The 17,667-nt window shown below is 58.4% G+C and overlaps 2 protein-coding genes and 1 non-coding gene across 6 annotated transcripts; 1 reads left to right on the top strand and 2 right to left on the bottom strand.

Moving 5' to 3' along the window:
• Positions 1–450: 450 nt before the first annotated feature.
• On the bottom strand, positions 451–2,622 carry B4GAT1 (beta-1,4-glucuronyltransferase 1). Of its 2 annotated transcripts, none has more exons than XR_003568586.1 (3): positions 1,498–2,622; positions 1,027–1,371; positions 451–874 (listed from the first exon to the last, which is right to left on the bottom strand). XR_003568586.1 is itself a non-coding variant. In XM_027856176.1 (3 exons), exons 1-2 carry the CDS (start codon positions 2,620–2,622, stop codon positions 1,180–1,182), a joined length of 1,317 nt encoding a protein of 438 aa, XP_027711977.1. In that variant the 3' UTR covers positions 451–874; positions 1,147–1,179. The 2 variants fall into 2 exon arrangements, 1 of the variants encoding a protein (XP_027711977.1); XM_027856176.1 differs by having other exon boundaries at positions 1,147–1,371.
• Positions 2,623–3,665: 1,043 nt separating this feature from the next.
• On the top strand, positions 3,666–3,747 carry TRNAS-GCU. Its single transcript has one exon. It is a non-coding gene; the product is annotated as a tRNA-Ser (tRNA).
• A 2,825-nt stretch (positions 3,748–6,572) lies between these two features.
• Positions 6,573–16,982, bottom strand: SLC29A2 (solute carrier family 29 member 2). 3 transcript variants are annotated; one of them, XM_027856300.1, is made up of 13 exons: positions 16,903–16,982; positions 16,414–16,527; positions 16,098–16,179; positions 15,450–15,610; positions 15,070–15,209; positions 14,073–14,207; positions 13,698–13,795; positions 12,815–12,899; positions 11,235–11,353; positions 10,909–11,014; positions 10,431–10,516; positions 9,954–10,153; positions 6,573–9,152 (listed from the first exon to the last, which is right to left on the bottom strand). In XM_027856300.1, the coding sequence occupies exons 2-13, from the start codon at positions 16,440–16,442 to the stop codon at positions 9,041–9,043; spliced, it is 1,353 nt and encodes a 450-aa protein (XP_027712101.1). In that variant the 5' UTR covers positions 16,443–16,527; positions 16,903–16,982; the 3' UTR covers positions 6,573–9,040. The 3 variants fall into 3 exon arrangements, with proteins under 3 accessions (XP_027712101.1, XP_027712100.1, XP_027712102.1); XM_027856299.1 differs by having other exon boundaries at positions 16,414–16,562; positions 16,903–16,948; XM_027856301.1 differs by lacking the exon at positions 14,073–14,207 and having other exon boundaries at positions 16,414–16,562; positions 16,903–16,948.
• Positions 16,983–17,667: the final 685 nt, after the last annotated feature.

Here is a 17,667-nt window from a genome sequence, read left to right as displayed (position 1 = left end):
CGGGAACGCTCCCCTGGCGTTTTAACTCGCAGCGGTGCAGGAGCGTGGGAATTTTCCTCTTCCATCCCGCGCTCGGGGACTGCGGCCCCAGGGCCCGTCCACACCTGAACCCCCGCGCTCCGGGCAAACCGGCTAGAGCAGCTGCCATTCCCACCGCCCTCTAAGGGTATTGTAGACTGGCTTTGTACAGAGGGGGAAACCAAGGTTCCTAGGGGGGAAGGGACACAGTAAAGAAACATTCCCACAGTAACACAAGACACCTCGTAAAGCTGTTCTCTCTTCTGGGCCTCACAATAACCCGGCAAGATAAAATACTCCACACATAATTATTAGTGCCGTTTAACAGATGAGGAAACTGAGGCTCCAAAGTGATTTGCTCAGACCTGGGGTCTGTCATGACTTCGAACCTTCATGCGGATGGTAGAAGGGAACAACACCGAGACACGATGGTCCACGTGAACACTGGTTTATTGGCATATTATGATTCAAGTCAAAGTTCCTGGCTCTGTACCTATTTGGGATGGGGGTTTCCTCTCACCAAAGGGGCTCTTTCCCCATCCATCCTGATTCCCAGGGCTGGGCCAGTCCCAGATGCCAAACCTTTGAGCTGGAACAGGTCACCTAGTCCAGTTCTCTCCTTTTACAGACATGTAAACTGAGACTCAGAGAGAGGAAGGGATTTATGCTCAAGGGTCACACAGCAAGTCCGAGGCAGTGTTGGGGCTGGCGTCCAGGACTCCTAAGCATCAGATTCGGAGGTGAAAGGGACCTTGGTCATCTGGTCCAACTCTCTCATTTTACTGATGGGGAAACTGAGGCCCAGAGAGGGGAGGAGAGTGGCCCAAGATAAGCGGTGGAGACAAAGGGCAGGGACCTAGGGATATGCAGAATGAGAAGAATGAAGGACTTTTGGTGACTGTCTCTGAACCATGATTCAGGCTTCCCGAACAGAAGCTTATTTCTTCCCCCAAAGTCCCCACTCCCTTTCCAAATCCCTTCCTGTCCCCCACCCCCACGGAAGCTTACCTCGTGGCTTGGTCACATCAGTGCTCATCACCCACCTAAAAAAGGCCCACCCCAGGGTGAAGGGCTGGGTTAGCCCGGCTTGCCTCCCACAGGCTTGAGGGGAAACCTGCCCAGCCCTGCCTTTGGAGGCTGCTCCCTAGGCGGGTCAGCGGCTCAGCATCTCCTCGGAGAGTCTGGGTACTTCATCTTTAACTCCTGTTTGAACTGGCGGAAGAGGATTTTGTTCTGTTGATTCTCCGCCTCCTTCTGGGGGTGGAAATCCCCTGGCATCTTGAAGCCCTTGTGGACCAGGAAAGCATCATTCAGCACCTCAAACTCGTACCCTGCCACGTGGAGCTCACAGGCCTGCGAGGGAAGGGAGAGGGGAAAGGGTTCAACTGGCACTGGCCCCGCCCCCCCCCCCCCCAGCTCTTACCGGACACCTTTCTTCAGGCCCCTTCCCCCTCACCCCCGGGAGAGAGGCCCTGGCACCTGGCTGATGCGGTTGAAGCCGTACTGCCGAAACCTCTCATCGTAGGAGGGCACCGCGCCTCCTGCCACGTAGAAGGGCTCCCAGGGGTCCTGCCAGGTCACCCGGTAGGCAGGGCGCAGGGGTCCCCCGGGGGGCAGGGTGAGCCATCGAGAGTAGTTGGTGGGGGCCTGGCATCGGGGGCACAGCTGGGCATAGAATGGGCGCACATGTCCCATCTTAAGGAAACGCATCAGCTCGATCTTGGTGCGGGGGACCCGGACTCCCTGGCGGATCTCGAAGGCCGGCACCACCAGCGCCCGGCCGGCCCTGCCCTCGCCCAGGGCCAGCAGCTCCAGCAGGCCGGTCCAAAGCCCATCGCTGGGCACCATGTCCACGTCCACGACGAGGGCATGGCCGGCGCCCTCTCGGGCCACGTTTCGAAGCAGGTTGTTGGGGTAGGAGACGTTGGTGGCCAGCGCGTAGTTGCGGCCGGAGCGGCTTCGGGCGCCCATGCTCGTGAACACGTCGCTGCAGCTGCTGATGCGAGCGAACTCGCCCGGCTCTCGGGGGTCGGGCACGGCGGCCTCGGTGCGCGCCGGGCACACCAGGTGCATGGTGAGGCGGTCGCGCACGGCCTGCGTGCAGAGCGCGCCCAGCGCGTAGGTCAGCACCGTGGCCAGCTGCGCCTCGTCCGGCCGCGCCGCGAACACGGCCACGGCCAGGGGCCCGGCCCAGCGCTCCAGCAGCGTGCCCACGTGGCCCAGGTTGCTGAGGCTGGCGTGCGTGGCGAGCAGCAGGGCGTCGCGCGGCCGGCGCGAGGGGTCCCCCAGCACGTGCCGGTACACGCGGTAGTCGCCGCTGGCGTCCAGGGCGCCGCCGGCGGCCAGCACGGCCCGCAGCTGCTCCTTGGCGCTCTCGGCGGCGCGGCGCTGCAGGCTGGCGCCCAGGGCCGCCCCGCCGGGGAAGAGCTGCCCGTAGCGGCGCCGCTGCTCGCGGCCGTGCAGCCCGGCCAGCAGCGACAGGTAGACGAACTGCAGCAGCGCCACGGCCAGCAGCGCCGCCAGCGCCAGCTTGTAGGCCGAGCAGCGGGCCGCCGCGTGCCCGCCGCCCGCCGCCGCCGCCGCCACTGCCAGCGGGTTGGGCATCGCGCGCCGCCCGGGCCGGCCGGGGCCCCGGGGAGGGCCGGAGGCGAGGCGGCGAGGAGGGAGGCCGAGCCGGGCGGAGCGGAGCGCGGCGCGGACGCTGCTGCTGCCGCCGTCCCTGCTACTGCGGCGGCGGCGGGCCGGGCACTGCGGAGCGGCCGGGGAGCGCGCGCTCGCCCTCTGCCCAGCAGGAGGACGCACTGCAGCCACGCGCCGCGCCGCCGCGCGCCCCCCGCGGCGAGCCCGGCTGCGGCTGCGTCTGCTGCTGCGGCGGCTCTGGCGCACAGATACCTAGACGTACACGTACAGTGAGCGTGTAGATGCCCCGATTCTAATAGGAACGAGAGGGAGGGGGCTCTCTGCCTTGTTTGCAAATGCAACATTTCTGGAGGGGGACGACGCACAGAGTGATGGGCTTGCAAAAGTGCCCCGTGCCTTCCTCCCTTCAAAAAAGAAAGCGAGGGAGGAAGCAATCGTGGTCGCAGCGAGTACTGAGGAGGGAAAAGCTGCCATGCTTGCAGCTCCCAGTCAGTACCTCAGGCAGCGTGCTCTCCCTGTCACAAAGTCCCCCGGCTGCCCTGGGAATGCAAGGAAGGGGACAAGACATCTGCAAACCCACTTTTCGGGGGGAATGTCCACTCCACTAAGGAGGGAGGGAGTACACAGTGTGCGCGATGCAAACAAATGTGCACGCGGAAGGACACCCTCTGACACCTGCGCCCCGTTTGCCGGTTCCCCCCTCTTTTGCACCCCCGCGGCAATCCTTCCGTGGGGGGAGGGACGTGCCCGCAGCGGCCTGCGGCGGGCAGGACGTTTCCTGGGGGCCCGCTCGGTGGCTCGGGAGCCCGGGCGGGGCAGGCTGGAGGCCCCACTTTGAAAAGAAAACGCGAGCTTGGGCGCGCGGGGCGAGGTGGCAGGTCCGTCCCCGGAGCCCCTGCTCCGTCGCCCCTCCTCGCGTCTGGCCCGGCCAGGGGGAGGAGGAGGCAGCGCGCGCCGCCGCCGGGCGCAGGGACAAGGGGCTGCGCGGTGGAACGAGCGCGCGGCGGGACGAGGTGGCCGAGTGGTTAAGGCGATGGACTGCTAATCCATTGTGCTCTGCACGCGTGGGTTCGAATCCCATCCTCGTCGTTTATCTTTTACGCCCGCCCCGCACTCATTTTCCTCCTCGGGTCCCCCGGAAACCCCTCGCTTGGCAGGGGCTCTGGGGGAAGGAGTGAGGGGCGCCGCAGCGCCTCCCCGCCTTTTGGTTCCTGTTTGACCCGAGCCCAGAGAAAGGAGGACCCAGGAAGGGTGCAAATGAGTGGCTGGTGGCTGCTGGTCCCCGTCCACCTCGTGGCCCTCCTGTCCTTGCCTCCGTGGCCACCCCCAGCCCCCAAGGTCTGCAGGAGGGGCTTGGGCTGGGGGCTGGGGGTCGGCTTTTAATTCTGCCAATACCGATGGGCGCTGAGTGGGCAGAGCCCTGCCATGGCCAGGGGGAGGCAAGGTTGGATTAAGTCGGGCCTCCTGCCCTCGTGGAGCTTCCAGTCGAGTGGGGGTACAAAACACACACACACACTCACACATACACTCACAGTCATACATATTCACATTCACACACACAATACATTCACACACTCACACTCACCCATTCACACACACACATTCACACACACACTCACATATTCACATTCACACACACAATACATTCACACACACACTCATATATACATTCACATACGCTCACACATTCACACACACACTCATATATACATTCACACACTCACACATTCACACACACACAGAGGCACATAAATTTAGAGCTAGAAGGGAACTTAGAGGTCGTCCCCCTTTGCAGATAAGAAAACTGAAGCTCACAAACTCACCCACTGCTTTCCAGACGCAGCACAACTTTCTTCCCCAAAACTCTTCCCCAACTCTTAGCCTCCCCCAAACTCCCTGTATATGTAATCTGCATAGACATACATGTACACACGTGTTCTCTCTCCCTTAGTAAGAATGTAACACTTTTTGGGAGCAGGGAGGGCTCCATTTTTTGGTTTCTGCAGCCCGGGTGCCTGGCACACAGTAGGTGCTTAATTAATGCTTGTCCACTCATGGAGCCTCAAGGCGGCTTTGTGCCCAGTGCCTGAAGCTGGGGCCCCAGGTCCTGGGTTCGACCCCCAAGGAAGATCTGACCCCCAGTGCTCATCTTTGGGGTGGGAGTCTGTCTCCCCTGAAGCCAATGACAAACCTTTGGTAGGTGCACATTCATGGCCGAGGAACTGAGCAAAAGAAGGGGAGCTCATGAATTCCTTGGACCTCAAGGCCAGCCAGAGACAATGTCAAGTCCCTGCCAGCAGAGCTGAATACAAGAGGCCCCCCCCCCCAGAATAGGGGCAGCCAGCATTTATTAGCATCTTCACTTGGGCAAAGTTCTTCACAGATGTTTTCATGTTTGATTCTGACAACCCTGTGAAGTAGGTGCTATTATTATCCCCATTTTGCAGATGAAGAAACTGAGGCAAACGAGTTCGGTGACTCGCCCAGGATCACCCAGCTAGTTAGTGTCTGAGGTCACATTTGAATTCAGGAAGAGTCTTGCTGACTCCGGCCCAGCGCTCTGTGTGCTGTGGCGCCCCCTAGCGGCCCCAAAGTCCTATTGCCGCCTTTTTATTTGCTGTCATTTACGGCTCCCCTCTCTGCCCCAGCCAAAGGTCACAAAGAAAGACCCATGAACAGTGTCTTATTGATCCTGGAGTCCCAGGGTGGGCCCACATGTGGTCCTCTAGGTCCTCAAGTGCGGCCCTCTGACTGAATCCAAACTCTCTAGAACAAATCCCCTTCATAAAAGCGGTTTTTTCTGTAAAACTTGGACTCAGTTAGAAGGCCTCGCCCAAGGACCTAGAAGGCCACGTGTGGCCCCGAGGCTGCAGGTTCCCTACCCGTGAGCCCCACAGCTAGTAGGGGCCCACAGAGGCCATCTGCTCTAACTCTCACATTTTATAAATGAGGAACCTTGGGTTCAGAATTTAAGTGACTTGCCCAAGGTCACACAGCCAGTATGGGAAGCAGCCATACCCTCTGAAGCAGAGACAGGATGCAGCATGGACCCGTCAGCCCCTCCCCCCACCATCATTGTGACCGTGTTTCCTTTCAGACCCTGACGAGGACAGCCCAGGACTGCACCCAAGAGCCGGGGGAACAGTGATGCTTCGAGCCCAGTGTCAAATGTTCAACCTCAGAAACAATGGAAATGAGATGAAAGAAGAGCCCTGACCGTCTGCCCTGCTGCTGCCCCATGAGGACCATGGGACCTTTCCATCCATCTGTCCACATGTGTTGTCTCTCCGGCTGGAATGGAAGCTCCTTGAGGGCAGGCAGTCTGCCTTCTTAGTCGGGCTTAGCAGGGTGCTTGGCACCTACAAGTGCTTAATCAATGCTGTCATTCATTCAAGTGTCTGCCGTGGGATTCAAAGCCTGCAGTCCAGCCTTCTGTCCACTGCACCAGCACCACCTTGGGGCTTCATTTTGTGCTTTTCCTTGCCCTATTTGAATTTCCCAGGACCAGCCTCCAGGTCAGAAGGGCTGGCGTCTGCCTTGGCCTGGTGAGGCCCCGCTTAACCCCGCTTAACCCCGCTTAACCCCGCTTAAGCCCGAGATCCTCCCTGCGGTGAGACGAGACAGCGAGATCCAAGCCAACCTCCCCCACAAGGCCCCTGGCTTACAACAGACCCAGCAGACTTCCTTAAGCCTGGTAAGGGTGGGCCACCATTTCCTTCCTCTCTGTCTGCTTTCTTTGCCCAGAGGGGACTCCTCGAGGGAAGTCTAGCTGAGAATCAATTTAGCCCATGTTGAAGGCATTGGGTGTTGGATACCGGGCCTTGACTGGGCAGAACCAGGCTCAAGCCCAGGGCCAGAGGCTGCGCCAAGGAGTGGGGCAGCCATGTCCAAGAAGAGGTACGAGTAGCCAGACGTGATGTAAAACGTAAACCATTTATTCCCCACACCAAACATCATTTCTCTCCGGAAGTGCTGGGGTAGCTGACCTGGGGCTCCCTGGGGGAAAAGGAGGGAGGAAGCCCAGCCTGGGGTATGGACTTTCCAATCACAATTCCAAGCTGCCTTTTCTCGTTTGTGGGTAAACTGAGGACCAGAGAGGGACATCACTTGTTCGAGGCTAAAAGCTAAAATTCCCCCTCCCTTGGTGTGTTCCATTCCCCTGGCCTCCCAGAGAGCCTCCCTCAGCCTCCAAGCTTCCACCCCAACTGTGGCCTTCCCTTCCAGATGACTGAGCCCACCATTCCCAGACTGACCCCCGGACCCTTGTGTCCACACTGTTAGAACTACTTTTCTGATGGAGCCAGGGCCCTCCACCTCTCCTTCCTTCTCTGCTTTGTCCTTCATGTCTGTTACTGTTCTGGTTTCCTGGAGGGCAGATCCTATGCTTGCAGTCCCCGGTGTGGAGCACCAAGCACAGGTGCCTCCTAACCACTGCCGTGTTGGAGATGCTGGTGAGGGGATCCCACTTTCCTTCTAGATTGTGAGTTCCCTGAGGGCAGGAGCTGGGTGGGCCCCCGGCAGCGAGCACATGGGAAAGAGCCCAGCTCCTGCTGTGCCAGGGCTTCCTAGTCTACTCTTCCCTATGCGTGGATCTGGTCATCCCTTCTTAGCTGGCCTTCCTCACCTTTCTATTCTATTAGGTGCCAACGCCCCTGTCCAGGGTCCTGCCTGATCCCCAGCTGCCCAGCCTAGCCAACACTTTAGCCATCTCTGATGCGCTGGCACTTGCTTCATCTTGCATATATCCTGTGTTATCTGTGAACATGCTGTTTACCCCAACAGACAGGGAGAGACGGTCTCATTTTTCTCTTTGTGTTCTCAGCCCCTCACGCAGTGCCTAGCACATGGTAGGCACTTAAGTGCATAATAGTTATCTGTGCTTGTCTTAATTCCCCCAACGGGACTGTAAAACCCCAAGTGCAGGGACTTGTTTTCTTTAAACTTTGTGTCTCCTTTATGCATACACTAGGTGTTTGATAAATGTTTGCTAACTGAATGGGATGCTGCTCTCTGAGGAACTGGACTCCCCATTTTCCTCCCATACCCATTCTGAACTACAGTTTCTTCATCTGCCAGATGGGGACAATGCCTGCCTCACCCAGTAGTAGAGAGACTGTTCTGAGACGTTGGCAGAAGTGCCTTGGAAGTAGAAGGTACAAGCTCTCTGTGTAAGTGTAAGAGGGCTTGCGTCGGGCTCCTGCTCAGGGGCTGACTTCTCAGGCTGCAGCCTGTCAGAGGTCAGGCGCTTCCTGCAGAAACCGGGAACAGGTTCTGGCAGGCGTGACAGCACCAGCTAGAAGGCCTGACTGACTTCCAGGAGCTTCCCCAGGTCCCGGGGCCGGGGAGGCAGCGACCAGAGCGAAGCAACCCTGGTGGGCGACGGGGCTTCTGGACAATCATGGCTGCTTTTTCCCTGAGTAGCTGGCAAAGCTCCATCCCTACCAGTGTCTGGCACTCGGTTCCCAATCTGTGCTTATCTTTCCCTGCAGAATAGAAGCTCCTTGAGGACAGGCTCTGGGCCCAGCACAGGGCCTGGCACACAGGAGGCCCTTAAGTCTTGCTCACTGAGTTACCCCTTCCCTTCCCTGCTTTTCCCCACCCCAGGAGTGATGGAGCAATGAGGACTTCCTGGAGCAGGCCCTGGAACCCCAAAGTGGGGCCTCAGATCCCACCCTGAGCTCAGGGTTGGAGGCGGTGGCTGCACCAGTCCCTAACAGCTCACAGCAGCAGCAAGTGGGGCTCACCCTGGGCATAGACCTCACTATAATACTTGTTTGAGAGAGGAAGGTATTCAGGGCAAAACGTGGTATTACTTCCTCCCCTCTCTACCTACAGGCTCACTTTACCAAAGGAAGGATCCCCAGTGAAATTCCCAACTTCCCCCAGGGCGTAGCCTAGGAGCTCCCTACAATGGAATGTCTAACAATGGCCAAGGTAAGGGGCTCCCCAACAGAACCCTCCAGCATCCCCAGGTCACCTGGTCCATCCTCCTGCCTCCAGAGCAGGTCAGCACCTAAACCACCAGGAAGATAGCCCCTTTTGAGAGCTATTGGAGGGTTGCCCAGGACCAGGAAAAGCTGGGGGCCTTTCATCCCCCTTAACAGCCTATTAAAAGTCTGCCAAGTGACAGCCCTTCCTTGGCAGGCAGGAGAGGGAGGCTGCTGGCTGGTAACAGCGCCCTCCCAAGAATCCGTCAGGTGTGGAGGGCAGGTGTTGAGATCCCCCAGAGTCTGCCTGTCCTCACAGCCTGGTTGTTCCTCAGTCACCCATCTAGGACCTGTTGCACATTCTCAGCCCTCTCCTCTCCCAAGTCCCAAACCTCACAGCCCCTGGAAGGCTCCCAGCCCCATCCACACAGGGCAAGGAAGGAAATGGGGCTGTCTCACAGCAGAGATTTGAAGAGGAAGGAGAGAGAGGCCCCGAAGGAGAGCCCTAGGGCCAGGAAGAAAGTCATCAGAGCTCCAGCCACTTCACTCTCATGGGGCAGGACCTGCCTGCAAAGGAGGGGGAGATCAGCTGTTAGAAGAGGGGCCCAGCTCCCTGCACTCCCCACCCACGGGCGTTCCTTGGCTCCGGGGCCCCAGGCTCCCAGTATCTCCCCAGACCAAGCACTAGCCTTCCCTCCAGTGGAGGTGGACAGCACGGAGCCCCAGGCTCTCTTCTATGCCTGATGCTCTGGGTCCTGTCTAGCTCTGGCATTCTGGGGCATATGATGCCTTCAGGCCTCTGAGGAAATGCTCCTAGCTGTTCACTCAGGGTCACTCATTCCTCTGTTTGCCAAGTGGAGTTGGACAATCTCTTGTGTCTCCTCTGTCCTGGGGTCAGGTCCATTTCTTAGCCCTCTCCCTGAAAGCTAGGCCCTGGACATGAGCCAGGCTGCTTGCCTTTCAACCAGCAGGCCCCTAAGGCAACCTTCCCAAAGGCAGGCCTCCCCACAAGTGAGGCTAGCAGGATTTGGCTAAGTGCACCTTGACCTCAGGGAGGCTGGTGCTGCCCCCTCCTCAAAGGTGTGCTCACCAGCAAGAACTTCCTCATGCTACATATGGAAAGGCCCTCAGGAATCACCTAGTCTAAGCCGCCCCATTTTACAGATGAGGAAACAGTGGCCCAGGGGGGTTAAGGACCTTTCCCAAAGTCATCTAGCTAGTTCATGACAGGGCTGGGACCCAAACTCAGCCCTGACAGCCTTCCAAGTCCAGCAGCCTTTCCACTGGACCATCTTGCCTCTCCACTGGAGGAGTGCCCAGTGAGGACCTTTTCCCTACTCTGCCATCTCCCCGTATCCCCACGCTCACCTGGGCGCCAGGCACATGGTGAGAGACACCAGGTAGCCATTGGAGAGTGCAAAAAGCAGCATGAAAGTGATGAAGCAGGCGTCCTGCGGGAAGAGGACCGGCAGGTGGGACCGCTCGGGCACGTGGCACAGCATGAAGAGGGGAACAAACAGGAAACGCAGGCAGGCCAGCAGCGGCAACAGGCGGCCATCCTGGTCCGGCTGGGGGCCAAGAGTAGCAGAGCGCGCCCTTCGTCACCGCCATCGTCCCAGCCCAGACACCTCCCGCCAGGCCTTCTCTGGGGCACAAGCACTGGAATCCCAGAGGAAAGGCACAGAGATGTTGGGCTCTCTGGGATGATCAAGGCCAAGCCCCTCACTTTGCAGGTGGGGAGACAGAGAGTGGAAGGTCCCACTTGATTCCCAGACAACTTTGGAGGGGGGATTGTCAGCCCAAGGTCTTTTGCCCTCTCCCCCCCCATGGGCCTGGGATGCTCACCCACAGGAAGTAGGAGGTCATACTTCTTCCCAACCAGTCCATGGTATTGAAGAGCAGAAAACAGCAGATGGGGTTAAAGAACTGGCCTGAGGAGGGGAGAGGAAGGCCCAGAGGCTCAGAGGAAAGGAAGGGCCTCACCCAGCCTCTCAAGTCTCACAGTTCAGGGAATCCCAGATCCAAGGATAGAAGGGAACTTCCATTTGACAGATGAGCAAACTGAGGCCCAGGCAGGGGAATGACTTGGACAGGGTCACCCAGCTGGTGTCTGGGACTGGAACCCAGACCTTCCAGACTCTGGGCCAACCCTCTGCCCACTAGGCAGCTCTGCCTCGCCGCTTCTGTGGACCCAACCTTGTTTCCAGACCCTTGCCCCAGGTTTTGAGACTGGCTCTCCCTGCCTGCCCTGGTCCCCAGCTGTGTGCCCTCTTCACCCACTGGAGGTCTCCTCCCTGGCCTCAGCTGTCGCCCTGACACTCACTCCACTTTCCAGGGCCCCTGGAGCTGGTCACCATGGCAGTAATGGCCGGGAAGACAGACAGGGTGACGGTGAACACCAGCACGATACACAGAGCCATCACCCAGATCTGCAAAGCAGGAGAGTCTGGGTCTGGAGGGCGGGGAGGGGAGGCGGCAGAGCCCCCGCCCCCACCCCCACCCACAGCCACCCACTCGGGGAGGAAGGCCAGGTAGGGACAGGCCAGAGCCACCTGGGAGCCTTAGGTCAAGCCAGACCCGGCTAAGGAAAGGGGAGGGGGAGCAGAAGTCCCAGAGGCTCCTCCTCTCAGGTGGGGGTGTGGAGCAAACCTTTCTGAGGACAAGGAGGACTGAAGCCTTCCCAGGCTTGGGCTCCTTCTCTGGCTCCAGCTCCAGCTCCAGGGCCAGCCGAGCCTTCTGGGGACTCCCAGCAAAACCATTCTTCTCATCTGGGGAAGAGGAGGGGAGTCGGGCCAAAGCATCAGTCAGCACACGCCCTTCCAGCCGTGGGTCTGGCCAGACTCTGCGGCACAGGCAAAGAAGGCCAGCTCTTAGGAGCATAGCCGGAAAGGTGTCTTCCAGGCCGCCAGTCCCACATCACCAGCTGGCCGACGGACATTACAAAGAGGATGTCCCAGAGACCTCTCGGACTCATTCCAAACTGAACTCGCCGCTTCCCTCCCCAGTCCCCTTTCCCCAAACTTTCCCGCTTGTGCTGAAGGCACCAGCGTCCTGTCAGCGTGGGTACTTTCGTACCTCTCTTGTATCTTGTCTCCCTTTCCCTCCTGCAGTTCAGGCCCGTGGCCTCCAGCACAGGCTACCACAATGGTCCCAACAATGGGCCCCTCACCGTTCCTCCTGCCTCATCCAGCTTGTGTTCTTTGCTTGGGGATATAGTTCAACTCAGAAGATCTGGGTTCAAGTGCCTCTACCTTGATGTTTGACCTTGGGCAAGTCACTTAAACTCTCTAGGCCCTAATTTCCTCATCTTTTAAATTAGAGGGTTAGACTCTATGGTATGGGAGGTCCCTGAGCCCAAAGTTTCTATCCCATGGATCAGTGGAGGATGAATAACAATAGTATCCTGCCCTGATATAAAGCTTTGCAAAGTCTTTTTACATATGTAGCCTTTGAGCCTCTTAACAGCTCGGTGAGGCAGATGCTATTATATTCTCCATTTTACAGATGAGGAGACTGAGTCTGAGAGAGGTTAAATGACTGGTCCAGGGTCACTTACTTACAGCTAGTAAGTAAGCCTCAGGGCAGAATTCCAACATAGCAGCAACAGTTGGGGCATTCCAAGCCACTTTGGGGGAGGTGCTTTGGAAGTGCCTAGGGACATCTAAACCGGAACATCACACAGTATTGTTTGCCTCTTGGAGACGTAAGAGGGGAACCTTCCCCTCCCCTCAAAATATAGCTGAGAAAAGAGGATTTATGCATGAAAGGATAACCCAGGACAGCAGACAGGGGGTGATGAGGGCCAAATGAGTACGAGTAATAATAAATTACAAGAATTAGACTATATTATTCATGTATTAATTTCATATAATTAATGTTATATAGTTATTAATATTGCATCGTTTATATTACTGTAACAATAATATTATTATATTCATAATGATAGGCCTCTTAAGCACCCCCTGAGGGAGGCAGGGATGAGATTCTTATTAACTCCATTTCACAGAGGCGGCCACTGAGGCTCGGAGGGATGAAGGCTCACACAGCCAGTAATTGCATCTCCGGGGCTCCTGAGTCCAGGGTCAGAGCTCTTTCCTCTAAGCATCCCAGGCATTCCCAGGTAGCTGAGAGGTACACAGCGGGCTGGGAAGGCAACCTTCCGGGCTGAGAGGGCCCTCCTGTCCCCCACTCCCACCTCCCCGGGCCATCCTCAACCGTGCCTGGCTCACCAGCTTGGAGCAGCTCGGCCCTGGTCTCCAACTCATAGGCCTGCGGGGGGGGTGCCTTCTTGTCCAGGTAGTAGCGGGCAAACTCCTGTAGCAACACAGAGCCGACCAGGCCTTTGTGAAGGGCATGAGGCACTGAGACTCCACTCCACGCTGGGAGTAACCTAGGGACCCATGCCCCAGGAGACAGCTCCAAAAACCAGTCTTCTCATTGGGTCGAGCTAGGCCCTAGAGCTGGGAGCCAGCTTCGAGCCATGAGAGGCCAAGGAAGAAACTGAGGCTCAGAGTGGAGAAATGTCTAGAGAGGGCATGACCTAAAACAACAGGATCATAGAGCTGGGCCAGGAGAGGACCCAGAGGTCGTGGATTCCAGCCCTCTCCATTTAAGAGGGGAAACTAAGGCCAGGAAGTGAAGGGACTTGGCCATCCAAGGTCACACAATAAGTAAGTTCCAGAAGGGAGATTTGAACCCAGGTCCCTAACTCTAAAACCAGGATTCTTTCTGCTGTACCCCAGTCTCCCATTAAGTGTGAAAGACCAAAGGAAAAGGGAATGAGTAGGTACGGGAGGGTCGCTCTGGCTGGTCCAGAAACCAGAAATGCAGGGCCTGCTTCCCGCTTTACTTTGTGTAACTAAACAGGGGCTCACCCTACTTCAAGAGAAGGCATGCTGCTGGGGGGAGGGGATCCCCACTTCCTGACTGCACCTGCTCTGGACCCCCCAAGCCAGAGCCCCTGCAGCCCCTCCTCAGAGCAAGAGAGGCCAGGCTTGATTTCCCTGCCCTGCCCTCGGCCCCCCAGGTCAGGATGTAACTAAGCTGCAGTTGGCCCAAGGGTGCGGCTTCCCAGGCTTCCAGGAGAGGGCCTGGACTGGTATGGTGGCTCACCAAGTGTGACAGGGACAGATAACAGGCAATGGAGACAAGGATTCCCACGCACGGGGTGATAAAGTACCCGAGGGCAGAGGTCTGGGCATCCACTCCACCTACAATGGGAATGAGAACTGAGAGCCCAGCCCAGGCAGCCTGGCTCCCAGCCCCTGGCTCTCTGAGGAACTCTGCTCCCATCCTAGAGACTTGCAGAGCTCTGGCCCCAGCCCCTGGCTCCCAAGACTCCCAGCTCCCAGCCAACCCAACTCTCACCCTGTTGCATTTTCTCCACCCACTACTCCGAACCCAGGAGTTCTAGCCCTGTCTCCAACTCTCCCTCCCCAAAATCCAGCCTCTTCCCCAACCAGAGCCCAGCTTTGTGCCCACACTCACTGGCCATGGACATCAGCATGGCAAGAGCAGCAAAGGTCCCTGCTAAGCCTTGGCCACTGAGGAAAAGAGTGCTGTAGGTAGGGGGCATGGCCCCCAGCTGCCCAAAGAGGCTGCCCTGGAGGATGGCGCAGAAAGCTGAGGGGAAAGCCAAACCGTGGTCCCCACTGGGCATTGCCCCTGAGGGAGCAGAGCAGTGAGTGCCCTGGCAAGGGGAGAGGCTGGCATGGCCAAGAGCCTGGGGGTGAGCTCCTGTTCTCCTGGGAGGGGTCCTGTGGCCAGGGTTCAAAGTCCTTTGTAAACTGGGTAATTCTCTCTGCACAGGACAGAAGTAGCTGCCCAGATTCTCTTTTCAAGGTGACCCAGGAGTGTCTGCCCAGGTCTTAGAACCTTCAGGAATTCACTTTTCCTCCTCTAGGAAATGGGGATGAAAAATCAGTGTCTCCCTCTTTAAATGAAAGATCCCAGCACAGCTCTGAAATTCAAGGTTCTAAGGACCATCCCAGATCTGGCACTCTATGTTCTATGTTCCCCCCCACCTCTGACATTCTAAGATCCCTCCCAGTCCTGACATTCTAGGTTTGGTTCTATGTTCTAAGGTTCCTTCCAGTGCTGCCATTCTAGGTTTGATTTCAGGTTCTAAAGTCCATCTTGGCTCTGAAATTCTAGGTTCTTTGTTCTAAGGACTATCCAAGCTCTGGCATTCCCTGTTCTATGTTCAAAGTTATCTCCCAAAGCCTGGTATTCTATGCTCTATGTCCCCTCCCAACCCTGACATTCTAGGTTTGGTTCTAGGTCCTAAGGATGCTCCCAGCTCTGATGTTCCATATTCTAATGACCCTCCAAGTTCTGACATTATCTTCGTTCTGTGCTCTCTAGCTCTGATGTTTCATGATTGCAGGACTATCTTAATCTGTCCCACCTCCAGACCTGGGCTGGGGAATCCCCGAGGGGAGGCAGGGCTTCAGTGGTGAGGGCCCAAACAGCACACGTCACTCACAATTGATGAACCAGATGGAGGCCATGGTGATAGAGAAGAAGAGCTCAGGGCTCATGTCCACTTTGACCAGGGCGGCAGTCAGGATGAAGAGCATCAGAATGCCCAGGAGGCTGCCCAGGATGCGCACCATCTCTGGGATGCTGTGCGTGACCAGAAACAGCTGTGGCCCCTACTCTCGTCTGGGTGCCACTAAGAAAGAGCCAGCTTTGGAGAGGATAAGGAAGTGGCCGAGAAGCAGTGTTCGTGACTGGGTGGAGCTGACGGAGGAGACCTTATGTAGCTGTCTTTAAGGATCGTGGCTGAGGGGGCAATGGCTAAAGGGACATAGCTGGGGCAAAGTCAAGGAGTAAGTGTACATGGGGTGGGGAAGTGGACCTCACCACTGGTAAAGGAAAGAGTTGAGGAGAGTGAAGAGTAGTAGAGGAAGCTGGGACAGGAGGGTCATCCAGTTGTTGAAGTTAAATGCATCCCCAGGGCTTGTAACATTGGTATCGGAGGGCTCCCCTGTGACATTGACCACGGCCAGCCGAGCCTGAAAGTACTGAGAGGGGATAGAGAAGGAAGCCAGGGTCACCTCCTGTATAAAGTCTCGGGAATGACCAGATGCTGACCCTAGCCAATCTGCAGCCAGAAGCCAGACCTCAGTCACAACATGACCAGAGCCTAAAAGAATCCCAGAAGGGCTTAAAGAACCAGAAAAGCCCAGGCCCACGGTGTGGTGTAGAGGGAAAGCATCCAGTCCTTCGGAGCTGGTAGACTGAGGATTAGGAGCTTTCTATCAGTGTGATCCTGGACGAGTCTCTATCCTCCATGGGCCTTAGTTTTCCTTGCTGTAAAATGGGACGGTTTGCATGGATGGTCTCTGAGGTCCCTTGCCAGCCCTAAATCTACGATGTCATGAATATGAATACAGAAGCATAACCCACATCCCACCTCCTCGAGGTCTCTGAGATCCGCCCCCCCCCACCCGTCCTGGCCTCCTCTCTTGGCCTTGTCCGTCTGTCTGTCCGTTAGGCGGTTACTCTTACCGGAATGGCAGTGATAAAGAAGTTCCAGGGCAGCAAGGTCCCCAAACCAAGAATAAAGAAGCTGGTCCCGACCAGGTGGTAGCTGTGGAGACCGGGGTGGATGGGGGAGGGGGGAGTCAGAAACCCGCAGCGTCCCCCACCCCCCTCGGTGAGAGTGTGAACTACAACTGCCAGCATTCCCTCGACGCTGGCCTGGGCAGCCCAGGGCGCGGGGCTGATGGGGGTTGTAGTCCGCTCCCTACCTCCCCGCCCCGGGTTGGGTGCTTTCGGTCTTTCCCCGGGGTGTCCGCCCCCTGCGCCCCGTGCCTGGGCTCACCCGTCCTCTGGGGCGTCGCCTCGGGCCATGGCTGGATTCGGGTCCAAGGGGCCAAGTCGGAGGGAGGCGTGGATGCTGGAGCCGGGATGGAGCAGATCTGGGCGGGAGGCGCACCTGGAAAGGAGCCCACGTCGCAGCAGAGGCGGGGTCTGGAGCCAGACACCGCGGGGGATGAGGGAGCCAGGCCAGGCTCCCCCCCCCCCCCCCCCCCCCCCCCCCCCCCCCCCGGGCTGCTCAGCCCAGGCTGCGCTCCGCCCCTCCTGGGTGGAGGGAGCTAGCGCAGGGGTGGTGGGGGTGGGGAGCAGCTCGTACCCCTCTCTGGCAGGGTGCCTGCAGCCCACCCTCCACGCCCGCCCCGCTGATCCCGCCGCCCCAGCCTCCAGGAACCTCCAGGAACCTCCAGGAACCTCCAGGAACCTCCAGGAACCTCCAGGACCCCGAAGTCAGAGCCCCAGGCTGCGGCCCCGTGCCGCCCCCCAGAGCACTCACCTGGCTGTCGTCCCCGCCCCGGGACTCGGGCACTTCCTCCTAGGAGCCCGCAGCCGCAGCTTCGGCTCACCTGTGTGCCCCGCCGGGGCCGGAGGGCACCGTGCCCCCGGGCGGGCCGGCCAAGGACAGCGGGGACAAGGTGGCGGAGGCCGAGCTGCAGAGACTGCGGCCTCCCTCGGCCCGAGCCGCGGGGGGGTGGGGGGGCACGTGACGTGGGTCCCCCTCTGCTCCGCGACCCACCGAGCCCGCCTCCCGCGGCCGCCCGTCAGCGGAGCTGAAAGATGCTCGGATGGACAGCTCCCAGCCCCACAGCACGGCGTGCCCCCTTGCCCCACGCGGCCTCTGGTGGGCTCCTGGTGTCCTGGCCCCAGGCGTGACCGGGAGGGGCCGGGCCAGCTCCACTGGCACAAAAAAGTTAAAGCCCTCTTTGTTTCCCGCTTGGAACCTATCTCCCCACTGCGGTGGGGATGAGGAAGTGAACCCGGGCTGCTGGGGATTTTCGAAAACCCTTTGCCATCTGGGTCACGCCTGCCTTCAGAGGCTGGTTTCGCATTAGCCAGCTCTGCCCACCACACACTGAACACCAGTCACGCCGGCCTACTGGCTGCTCCCGACTCCGCATTCCATCTCTGCACAGGCTGTCCCCGTGCCTGGAGCTCTCCCTCCCACCACTGCCTCTGGAAGCCTCCAACGCCCTTCGAGGTTCAAAACGAGGACCAGTTGCTGAGGGAAACCTTTTCTGACCCCCCTCCCCCCAGAGGTTAA

This window comes from Vombatus ursinus, unplaced genomic scaffold, assembly GCF_900497805.2.
Source record: "Vombatus ursinus unplaced genomic scaffold, bare-nosed wombat genome assembly UNPS02011369.1, whole genome shotgun sequence".
In the NCBI taxonomy this organism is placed as follows: Eukaryota; Metazoa; Chordata; class Mammalia; order Diprotodontia; family Vombatidae; genus Vombatus; species Vombatus ursinus.
This window is presented reverse-complemented; position numbering and strand designations above follow the sequence as displayed.